The sequence below is a fragment of the Zonotrichia leucophrys genome, chromosome 28, assembly GCF_028769735.1.
Source record: "Zonotrichia leucophrys gambelii isolate GWCS_2022_RI chromosome 28, RI_Zleu_2.0, whole genome shotgun sequence".
NCBI lineage: Eukaryota > Metazoa > Chordata > Aves > Passeriformes > Passerellidae > Zonotrichia > Zonotrichia leucophrys.
The window spans coordinates 4,618,816-4,630,547 of record NC_088197.1 but is presented as its reverse complement, the minus strand read 5'-3'; the positions used below and the strand labels follow the sequence as shown (position 1 = coordinate 4,630,547).

At 51.6% G+C, this 11,732-nt stretch overlaps 1 protein-coding gene across 1 annotated transcript in view; it reads right to left on the bottom strand.

The window, feature by feature from the left end:
- PTPRS (protein tyrosine phosphatase receptor type S) overlaps window positions 1-11,732 on the bottom strand; it is a 117,702-nt gene that overhangs the window by 7,900 nt on the left and 98,070 nt on the right. Inside the window, exons 23-28 of the mRNA XM_064734076.1 lie at window positions 10,938-10,985; window positions 7,484-7,581; window positions 5,353-5,476; window positions 2,488-2,663; window positions 1,838-1,957; window positions 504-658 (exon numbers count right to left, since the gene is read on the bottom strand). Coding sequence (XP_064590146.1) covers window positions 504-658; window positions 1,838-1,957; window positions 2,488-2,663; window positions 5,353-5,476; window positions 7,484-7,581; window positions 10,938-10,985 — 721 coding nt within the window. The remainder of the gene's footprint in view (window positions 1-503; window positions 659-1,837; window positions 1,958-2,487; window positions 2,664-5,352; window positions 5,477-7,483; window positions 7,582-10,937; window positions 10,986-11,732) is intronic.

Genomic DNA, 11,732 nt, shown 5'->3' with positions numbered 1-11,732 from the left:
CTTCCACTGGAGCAGGTTACCCCAAGCCCTGTCCAGCCTGGCCTGCAGCACTTGATCCAAGTGATTTGGCCCAAATAGTAACCCAATGGTCTCAGGAGCCACTCATCTTGGTGCAAGTCCAAGTGAAAGTAATGGACCTCTCACTAGTCCTAAACACATTCACACTCTCAACCCTAGTAACCCTCTCCACCCCCATCCTATTCCCTCTTCTATCCAACAACCTCAAAACCACTCCTAGCACAACTACAAACACAGTCAAAACTTCTTAATCAGCCTAATCCCAACAACAATCTACATCCACTCTGGAACAGAAAGCCTCACCTCCTTCTGCGAATGAAAGTTCATTATAAACTTCAAAATCCCCATCATCCTGTTCCTCATCATCTCAGGACATGCTGAGCTCAATGGAATCCCCAGGTTCCCTTCTCAGATGCTGCCTGGGGATGCACCTGTGCCCAGGTAAACCCACCCCCTCCAGAAGTGCCAGGGGAGGGCAGCAGTACCTGCAGTGCACCACGATGGGCCCAGCATCCGGGGGGTTGCAGGTTTTGACCCGTCTGAGGAAGGCCAGGAAGGGCGTGGGGTACTCGGGCACACCGTGGTCGGGCCAGGCCGTGAACTGGAACTGCCGCACCTCGCGCTTCTCGCTGGAGCCGTTCTGCAGCACAGCACAGCATGGGGGTCAGGGACAGCAGCACAGCACAGCACGGCATGGGGGTCAGGGAAAGCAGCACAGCATGGCACGGCATGGCACGGCATGGGGGTCAGGGACAGCAGCACAGCACAGCATGGCACGGGGTCAGGGACAGCAGCACAGCACAGCACGGGGTCAGGGACAGCAAACTGCCTGGGCTGGTGTGCCCTGGGCACAGCACAGCACAGCACAGCACAGGGCCCAGGCACAGCAAAACCAAACTGCCTGGGCTGGGTGGGCCCTGAGCCACAACCCCATCTTGTTCCCCCACTGCATACAGGAAAGGGCAGGACCTGCTTCAGAAGGACCCTGTTTATTAATAACATCTGTAATGCTTGCTGTTATTTTAATTTTATTGAAGTCGAGTCACGGGATGGTTTGAGGGGGATATTAAAGCTCATCCAGTACCACCCCGTGAATGTCCCATATTATTTGTTGATAATGTACAGGTGTAAGCTCGCCTGGTAGAGGGAGGACCCTGGTTACTCATTCTAGCACTAATTCTCCTACTTAAATATAGGTTGTTAATGGGGAGGGAGTTATAAAGTTCTTATATTTTTGTAGTGTAGAGCTTTAATGCACTTTTTGTTGATGGCTGCTTGATGTCCCACATTATAATTGGAGAATCAATATTTATCTGCTTGTAGAGATTGTATTCCTTTTTAAAAGGAGCTGTACCCCCTTTAAATAGCCCTTAATTCACTTCATTAGGCTTCGTGGGTTTTCCCTGGAGAAGAATTAAGAGGGAACTTAGATTCTCACCCATCTCTGTTGGGAATAATGGGACATTCACGGGATGGTGAAGGGGACATTGAAGCTCATCCAGTGCCATCCCTGCCTTGCACAGGCTGTGCCTCCCTCCTTGTTAGGAGGGAAATCCAGAGCTCTTAGGGGTGGGAATGAAGGTTTGGAACTGCCATGAGCCAAAGTGGTGACATCAGAGATTTATTGATCTTTTGGAATGTTGCAGCCTGAGACCCCTTTGTAACTGGAGCCTGCAGGTGTAAATAGCTCAGGGTATGTGACCCCTTCCCATCCACTGTTGTGAGTTTTTCCCTTAAGAGAAACCCTTGAGCATTCCTGCAGTCCACCAGGAGTGTTCCAGCCCCTCTCCAGGGAAAAGAGGAGCAGGAGCCAGCTCACCTTGTGCAGGGAGAAGGTCCTGACGCAGAAGGTGGCCAGCTCAATGGTGTCCAGCAAGGTCACCTGGATCATCCCATAGGTGTCTGTGCCTCGGCCTGGCCAGTACTGGTCACACTTTATCTGCAAGGCAAGGAAGGATGGCTCAGTGCTGGGCAAACCCAAACTGGGGGGTGCTCATTCCCAAAATGCCCTGGTGGCAAAGGCAAGGGGAGGTGCAAGAAGTGTCTTTGCACAGCACCAGGACAGGGACAAACCCACCAGAAAAAGCTCCTACTGATTAAGCACAGACTTTGACGCTACATCAATCCCACAGACAACAGACTGGAATGATCCTGAAGATTAGAGGGAATGTACTAGGGCTTGTTAAACAAGAGAACTGAATGTGAAACTTGCCACATGATTAACTCCAAGACAGACATGCAGTGGGCTCCAGCAGCCCCTTCTCCTGGAGTTGCCAAGGAGGCTGCAGCTTTCCAGGGTGAATGGTTTGTTTTTTTTAAAAGCAATGAATCACTGAACTTTCAGGGTGCTGGCAGAGCAGGCAGAAATCCCCCCCTGGCTGCACATCAAAGGGATTTGCTGTTCCCCCAGCTCTCCCCTCCAATCCCCCTGGATTATGACTAACCAGTCATCCCTCTCATGCATCTTACCCGTGATTTCTCCTCCAGCTTAGTCATCATGACAATGGTGGCTGAGCGCTGCTCCCACACCATCCTCCAGAAGTCCCCAAAGGTCTCTGGCAGGGGCCCCTGGGTGGCAATGTAGGCGTTCTGCTTCCGGTACCCGTCGATGTAGTTGGCATTGATGTAATCACTGCCCACAATTCCTGTGTCAAATCAGCAAAAATCAGCCATCTGCAAGGACTTCACACAGCTGGAAGCTGCGCTGAGGAGATTTTTGCAGGGATGCTGTTAGAGAGAAGCTCCCTGCAGAAACACCCGAGCCTTGGTGGGTCAGGATGACCCAGGCTCCTGGCAAGGTGTTCCCAGCTCAAGCTCCTGCATTGCAGAGAGACGGTAACTCCTTGCAAAAGGTATTAAAGAGACCAAATATCAGGCCTTGAAACCGTGGTGTTTTTACTCATGTGCTCAACAGGAGCAAAGTCCTGGAGCAGGGCTCCTGCTGCATCAATGTCCATAGGACAAACCCGAGACCTTGTCCCAGCCTGCCCCGAGCCCAGGCAGCAAATGCACCTGGTCAATGACTGTGTGGTCCATAGTCTAATGCCAGGCATTGAGCTACAGCTGGACAGAGTAAAGAATAAAGCCAGGCTTGATTTAGCCAACGAAGGCTTTGAAATTACAGGCTTTGACTTGCTGTAAATTGCCCGCTGTCATTTTTAAGAGTGTTTTTTTTTCCCTACCCGCATGAGTTACAGGCTATTGAGCTCCAGCTGCTCGCCTGGGTCCCTGCTTGAGGGTTTGGGATGAGCAGGAGGCACTGCCAGAGTGAAGAGGTTGATTGGGACATGGCAGGAGAAAGCTGCTCTGAAGTTAAAACGCCCCTGGCAGGCGGCGCTGCCCAGGTTCAGCTCCGGAGCCGGCGCCTGGCACGGAGCACTCGGGGCTGGTTTGGCTGCTCCCGAGCACAGCGAGTGCCTGGCAAGGCTGGCAGGATCTGCAAACCCATGATTAACTCGGTGCAGAGCCCTTCACTCCTGTCTGCAGGGGAGCCAAGGCTGGGGAGCAGCACCAGTGGGGCTTGGGCTGCAGCAATGGGGGCTGCAGCAATGGGGGCTGCAGCTGGTGAGGGGAGAGCCCAAGCCCTGTCCTCAAGGGCCCTCAGGAACTTTACCTGCTGGGAAATGGCTTTTGATTAAATTTCTGCAGGGTTCCCTACCCTTGCTCCCTCCCAGTCTGAAATTTCAGGAGGGAGAGAAGGTGGCTGCCATGGCAGGAGTGTGTTTAGAGCTGAGCTTCCGGAATTAATCTCCTCTGCAGCCCCCTGGGGTCCACTCTGTCATTTGAAATGGTGGCGTGAGCTCCTGCAAGGTTTCACTGTGTGACAGGCACAGCTTCAGAGAAGTCACAGAATTAAAGCCACTGCTTCTTCCTGACCAAGCAGTCAGTGGCAGTCTGCATCCTCGACAAATCCAGATTTCAAACAAAGAAAAAGCAACAAAACTATAATTCCTCCAGCTCCTTTCATCTTCCAGCCCTGAGCATAAAATAGAGCCTGGTAGGAAGGAGCACAGCAGCCAAGGCATGTCAAAACCTCTCACATGCTTGAAAATTCAACCTTGGCCCATCATCCTTGCACTGTTGGTCCCTCACAGAGGCCTGGGCAGAGCTGGAAGTGCTGCCTGCATCCAGCCCCAGATCCAAGACCAGCCCAAGTGTCCTTCACTCCCTCACTTGTGCTCTTCTCCCCTCCCTTGAATGACAAAGCAACTTTTTAAAGCCTCTGCTTTCCTTGGCTCATACAATATTAATCTCGGAATTAAACCAAGGCAGAACACAGTCAGCTTCACAAGGAGAAACATTTAAAGCCCTCTAATAGCAGACCAGAGCAATCCAGATTTGTGCAGTTTTTTGGCAAATCACCGTGCTCTGCTGCTGCCTCAGCTCTCCCCCTTCCCCGTGCCCCTCAGAGCTACCGCGGCACAGGGAGATTATTTTAGCAATTCCCTGGCCTCAAAGGCTTTGGAATTAACCTCTCCATTCACCAGGCAGTTACCAGGACATCCCACATCCTCTCTGCTCTGATGATCAGCTCTTGGCAACGCAAGACTGGCCTTGAAGGCTTTATCCACCCAGCACAGCCACATCCTGAGCCCATGAAACTCCAGCATTATCTTGGCAGCAGCAACCCAAGCAGGTGCCCTGTTCAACTCCATCTCAAGCCCCTCTTATCCTGGCGTGCACTGGAGCAGCTCTGTCAAGAGCCACGAGTTGTGAAATTTAATGTAAATTTTCTGACTGCACCATCGCTCACATAAGCAGCTCAGGAAACAATTTATGACCCGCCAGGCTTGCTCTAACCCCTTCTTATCCCCAGCCTTTTAGGGGCCAGGGCTGCAGCAGGGGCTGCATATCAAGTGATCTTTGTGCTTGTACAACTCAGTGGCCACATCTTTGCTGCTGCTGCCTCTCACATTTGCTTCCCACTCCTCCCTGAGCAGCCCTGCACGTTGTTCCACCACCCTGCTCTGCTCCCTCTGAAGCACTATGTGGTCTGAATGCTTCCTGTTAGTCAGAGCTGTATCAAACAGGCATCTCCAAGCAAAGGGAAGGCAGTTTCTTGATAAACCAGCCCTTGATATGAGGGATTGCAGCTCCAGGGGAATATGTCAGTCACCAGAATTTAACAAATGCTTGGTTTACAGAGGTATCTCCTGCTTGCCAAACTCCCAGGGAGACGTTAAGAGAAGAATATAAATAGAGATGAGAGAAGAGCGTGTGCAGTGTGCTCCCTGCAGGAATCCATCCTGGGGAGGACAGAGCAGGGGGAGAAGAGTGTGTTTCCTGCAGGAATCCATCCTGGGGAGGATGGAGCAGGGGCTGCTCCCTCCCTACCTTCGATGGGCAGCAGGATGACACGCGAGTGGTCGTAGGCGATCACGTTGGCATAGCGGTTCTTGGGCTTGTTCACCTCCAGGTTGGAGTGCTCCCAGGTGAACTGCTGGCCAGGGTCGATGGACTGGAGGGATTGGGAAGGGAAATGGGAGAGTCAGTGAGGAGAAAAGCAGCAAATGCAGTTCAGAGCTCTTGTTCTGCAGGAGCGCAGCAATCACCGTTTGCCAGAACCCAGCTTTGCTGTGGGAATGCCCCAGCCCCATGGAGCAGCTGATGTCCCATCTCCCTTGGCCCCAGGTGGAACATCTGAGGTCATTCCCCCTCTGGACTCAGCACCAAAGGTTTCCAGTGCAAATGGGGAGGAATCCCCACAGGAACCTGGCAGGGACAAGAGTGCATCCCTCAGCACAAAACAGGGGTAGGGACCCCAGCCCTAGGACACTCAATCAACATGGGTTTTTCTTAGAAGGGATGAAAGAATAAACAATGAAATGCACTGGAGAGAAAAATCCCCTCTGCCTGTCCTAGTGATTTATGCCAGGTTTGGTGGTCGGGTTTTTTTTCCTCTCTAAAGTCCAGCTGTCCCAGATATGGAAATTAGGTTAATTACGTTTACCTCTAAATCCTCAGCCAGAGAATTAAATAAAACAAGGGCTTAATTCCTTCATCATTTTGCAGAGCCCTTGGGGTTTGCCTCAATTGGAGGCTTGGCAGGAACGTGCAGAGCTGTGTTTGCTGCTGCTTGCTCTCCCTCTGACTGCCACCCTTTGGGGACGGGGTCCCAGATCCCAGATCCACCCCTCTGAGCCAGCCCCACTGCCCTCCCTGGCTGTGCCCACCCTCCCCGGGCACAGCTGGTACAAAACCATGCACAAAACCAGCTCAGAGCTCACTCTGGCTGTGGAGAATTCCTAACTAATGGGTATTTATACTATTGTAATGTGTCTGTTTGCTCTCCATCCCTCTAATCATGCCTCGCCTTCACTTCATTAGCGATGTTTGTTCAGCTCTGGCTCTCCCTCTGGAGGAGGCTGGGCTGGCTCAGAGCCAGGGCACTCGGGATGTGGCATTATGCAGATCAGCCTCTGGAATCTGGATGGAGCTCAGAACGAGCTGCTGCTGCTGCCCCCGAGACCCAGCGTGGGAGGAGAGACCCAGGCAGAGCAGAATGCGCCTTCTCCAAGGCCTGACCCTGCTCCAGGTGCCCGGGGATCAGGGAGTCAGGGCAGGGAGAAGCAGCCCTTGGTTGGAAAACATCCCCTGGCTCCCTGCCTGCAAACAGACAGCCAGTCCAGACTCACCATTAGGCTGAAAATGCCAGGGCATTTGGTGTCTTTCAACAGCAAAACCAGGAGCAAAGAGAGGCTTTTTGCACAGGCATGGGATGATATCTCAAGGGGCTTTAAACTGACAGGTTTTAGGGTGGGTATTAGGAGAAATTCCTGCCTGTGAGGTGGGGAAGGCCCTGAGCAGCTGTGGCTGCCCCTGGGTCCCTGGCAGTGCCCAAGGCCAGGCTGGACAGGGCTTGGGGCACCCTGGGACAGGGGAAGGTCCCTGCTGATGGCAGGGGGACACTGGATGGGCTTTAAGGTGCTTCCAAACCAGACCAGTCTGGGATTGGTCATTACACTTTCCCTATCACTGCCAGACTAGAGAAAATGAGCACAAACCCCTCAGACATGACAAGCAAGCACAAACCATCCTGTTTTCCCATCTTTAGCTCCATGGCTGCTTATGGCATCAGCTGTGGAGCACTCCCTGCTCATCTCACCCACACTCAGCTGTAAAAACTGGGTGTCACTGTCCTTCACTTGGTCTCCTGTGTCCTGCAGCAATCATGGGCACCCCAAGGACAGCTCCATCCCATCCAGGACTGCATCCCTTCTCTGAGGGAGCTCAGCCTCTGCTGAGCCAACAGGAGCAGCTCCTGCACCAACCTCTTTCTTTTTATGAGCTAGAACTGAACCCAGCAAAGCTCTCAGCAAGTACTTAATTTTCAATACATAAATAGCTTTTAAATTTCAGCTAACCAGGTCTTTAAAATGAAGCTGTTCATTTGGATGAAGGCCTGTCTGAATTCCCTAATTCCTGGCTCTGCAAACCCATGCACAGCACTCACTCTTGCTCATACCTCATACTCTTGGGATAATTTCAGGTTATCATTAGCTTTGAGATGCTCTGTGTGTTCAGCCAGCTCGGAAACGGGGATGGGTGGGTGGCTGAGCATACCTAAAAGACAAGACAGCAGGAAAAGGATCTCATTTAATAATGACTAAAATTCACAACCGTTGCGCATTTTATAAGAAAGAAGGAACAAGAAAAGAAAATAAATTACAATGTAAGATCTGCAATGAAAGTAGGGAGGTTAGAAGAGAAGAATTCAGGGCTCGAAATTGTGTCCTTGGAAGTAAAAAAAATAAAAATCAAGGAAATAAAAAACAAAAAACAGTAAAATGAGAGTGTTCCCGTGATGGCCCCATTTTCGATGTGGAAATCAGAGCAAAAACAAAAAGGAAAATCCGAAGAGCAGATGCGTGTTAGCGATTCCAAAGTGGACTTGGAATGAGCAAACGCTGCCAGAGGAACCCACGCAGCAAATGGCACAGCACCCGCCAGGATCAGGAACCAGCTCCAACAGAAAGGGAGGCAGGGGCAGATCCAGCCAACCATGGAATGTGGGCAGGAGATGGGAATATGCAGATGGGGGGAAGCAGGGGAGGCTTTTCAGGAACTGGACTTGATCTTTAAGGTCTTTTCCGACCTCTGGGATGCTCTGGGTTGTTTTTTGCACGGCATTGAACTCTGGAAGTTCTCGGTTTGCTCATGGGTACTGAGCTCTGACCTCCACCATTCCCAGGGTGCAGCCAGGCCTGGAAGCACCCAGCAGGCTCCTGTTCCCTCTCCTGGCTGGTGAGTGATGCTCCTTCTGCAGCACAGCCCTCCCTTCCTCCCAGTGCTGTGGGCTGGGTTGTGCAGCCCCATCCAGGCACCTTCTGGGATGGACAGGCAGCAGACCCTCCTCAGGCAGGGGGATTGGGCATGATGGTCCTGAGCTGGTTCAGCTGCTGCCCCTGCAATCCCCCAGCACTTTGGTGTGCTGGTGTTGAGGCAGCCAGAGCTGCCAGGGAACTCACTGGAGCCATACTGGGAGGTCCCACTGGGTCAGACTGGTCCAGCTGGGGCAAATCTCAGCCATGGCTGACTCAGTTCTCAGCCTGGGATTTGCACATCCTGCTCTGGGAAGGGCAGAGACCCTTCCCTGCCCACAGCCCCTCAAAGGCTGTGTTGCAAACCCACAGGAAAAGCTCTCCGTGCTTTGCTCATCTGCATGGGATCATGTTTTTCCAAAGGCTTCCCATGCTGTCTGCCAGCAGCAGAGGCCTGGAGAGCAGCATTGTGAGAAGCCCTGGGCAGTGCCCCCGATGAGAAGGACAGGGGTGGAGAAGAGATGGAAGCCAGGGAGAATTTCGAGCCCCGTGGGTGTTGGTGGGTGACAAAGCAGCGGCGTGGCAGCAGCATGGTCAGATACTCTGAAAACTCAGCACAGAGATGGCAAAGCAAGCATGACATCCTCAGTTTTACAGTGACTTGGGAGAGGTGCTGCTTCCCCCAGGCCTGGGCATGGGGTGAGTCTGCCAAACCTGGACAGGTTTCTCCTAAGCTCACCACACATCTATTTTCAGCACAAGGAAATAGGGCTGAAAATAGATGAAGAGGGGAAATATACCAAAAAAGCTCACAAAAATAACCCTGAACTATCCTGGGGGCTGTGCTGGCTCCATTCCAGCCTGCTGGGATCAGGGCAGGAAACCTCTCTGGGCCCATGGAGGAAAAATTCCCATTTAATCTCTTGCTGTCCTGTTCCATCACACCTGGAGGAGGGTTATTGCTCCTCCTGCATGGAGGGGGCTGCCATCCAGCCCAGCACCAGCTGCAGGCTGGGGTGGTGGCAGGAGCTGGTCCTCTCCCAGTGTGGGATGGGGAGGCCACCCTGGCTGGGATGCTCCAGATCAGACCAAACCAGTTTAACACCACCAACACTCGATGGGTATGTAGGCTAAAAGGAGAAGATAAACAATCAGAAACTTCAGTTATAACAAGCAAGAAAAACCCCAGATCCTCCTTGGCTCAGAAGTCATGGAGCAACACGAGCAAGAACCTCTGAGCCTGTGGGCTGCATGGGAAAAGCCCTCTGTGCCAATCTGGAATGAGGACTCACCTTCCCCTTGAAGGAATTTCACAGATTTCCTTCATAAAACTCCAGGAAAAGCCCAGAGTGTGACCCCAGCAGCTGTGCCCTTTGCTGGGACCATCCTGCTTCCCCTCCAACCCTCCCTGCACAGAGCCTGGCTGGGAGCAATGGGAACTTGTTCTGCTGCTGTTAAGGACAGAAACTCCTCATGGGATTGTTTCCTAGGGCTCTTTGGAATAAAAGAAGCTCTGCAGCAATAAACACTGCCCTGGTCAAAGTGCCAAGTGCAGGGGGTTTGCAGCAGGATCCAGGAGTTGGCCATGGAACGAGGCAGGAGTGGCACTGCCTCAGCTCTTCTCTCCTTTATTCAGGAACTCATCTGGGGTGTGAGGGGCTGAGTTAGCCAGGAAAATACCCACATCCCCTCTGTTACAATGAGGGGACAATTGTGATATATTCCATACCAAACAAACCAATATTTGGTGTAAATTTCCCAGCCCTTGCATCTCCCAGCACAAGCAGCATCTGTGACTCTTCACATTTGTCAGCTGAAACCTCACATCCTTCCCTGCCCAGTATTAAAAGGAAAAATCCAAGCCCACACCACCCAGCAAGGCTGGGATCTTGGCTCCTAATGGGATGAAATCTTTCCGAGCCAGTCTCATCTAACATTTCAATCACTTGAATCTCTCTAATCTTATCACAAAAGACTTGATTCTCTGTGCACCAGCCAAGTCGCCAGAAACGTCACCCTAACAACATCTGCTCCGTGCCCAGAGCCCATTTATCCTGCAAAGTCACCGTGGCTGGAGGCACTCTGTGAGATCTGGGGTGGCCTCTGCTCCCTGAGCTCCTGGAACAGCTCAGTGCCAAGGAGCAGGCCCTGCCACAGCTGGGAAATAATTTTTCCCCCCTGAATGAAAAGGTGCTTTCATGGCTCTTTCAGAGGGGGATCAGCAGCTGCAGCTCCAGTTTTTCTTTCCCTGCATTGCAAACACCAAAGCACAACCCCCAGTGACACCAGGGCACAAAAAACAGGGGACACTGAGGACACTGAGCCAAGCAGCAGCCATGGAACAACTTCCACAAGGGGAAAGGCAGCCCTGGATCCTCCTGGGACAGCGAGGGCTGGATGGGAACCCAGCTGCTCCCCTGTCCTCCAAAGGGCTCTAAGGGGGAACTGTAAAACTGGAAGCACAGTTCAGACACACAGATGGCACAGAAAAGGGATGAGATGGGCAAACACCGCAGGAACACGGAGAATTCGGCAGGAAAATCAAAAAATAGTAACAGGAACAGAACAAGAATTGGAAAGGAAAGTGGTAGAAGAGGAAAATAATAATGGGAGGGGGAAAAATGAAACCAACAGGAACAAAAACACACAGGAACTAACTTTCCAAGTCAAACTCAGGGTCACTGAGAGGGCTGCTCAGACCAGAATCTGCAGAAAACAGTAAAAAATAAATAAATAAAAGATACACTTTTGTAAAAATTTCATGCTAATTAAAAAAAAAAAACAAAACCAACATAAATCTAAAGAGGAAAAGAAAGGTATTTTTGTGTTGATTAGGACAGGATATCTAAGGTGTGCTATGCTTTCCCCTCTCTGAGCTGCACATTCCCACTCCCATGTCCCTCCTCTGTTTTGATGGAGATTCTACCTGGGATCACCTGTCTGGAGAAGAGCCCACAGGCCCCTTCTGAACCACAATTTATTGAATTTAAATGCCTTTAACTCAGACAGCTCCTGTGGACTCTTCCCCTGCAAACTGCACCACGACCACCAACACACTCCAAGCTCATTTTTCCATCCATTTCCATTTTCACCCAATGTTTCCAAAATTCTGTGGGAGGCAGGTGACCCTGACTCTCCCAAATCCTTTAAAACCTTTTAGTGCTTAACAAATGACAGAGCAGAGTAACACCAGGTGGGTCAGCTCTGGCCAGAGAGACTTGGGAAGGAAAGCATCTCCAAAAGGCAGACTGGACACAGGCAGTCTTTTGGGATCTGCAGAGCTTTCATACAGGTCTGGGTGTCTCAGGTACCCTTTATAAACCTCCCAGAGCCAGAATTGAGAGGTACAGCATGTCCAAAGCAGTGGGGTTAACACAAGACTGACCCCATCCATCCCATTACCTGCTGGAAGCACCCTCAGCTGACTCTGCTGTCCTGTGGCACACAGACAGG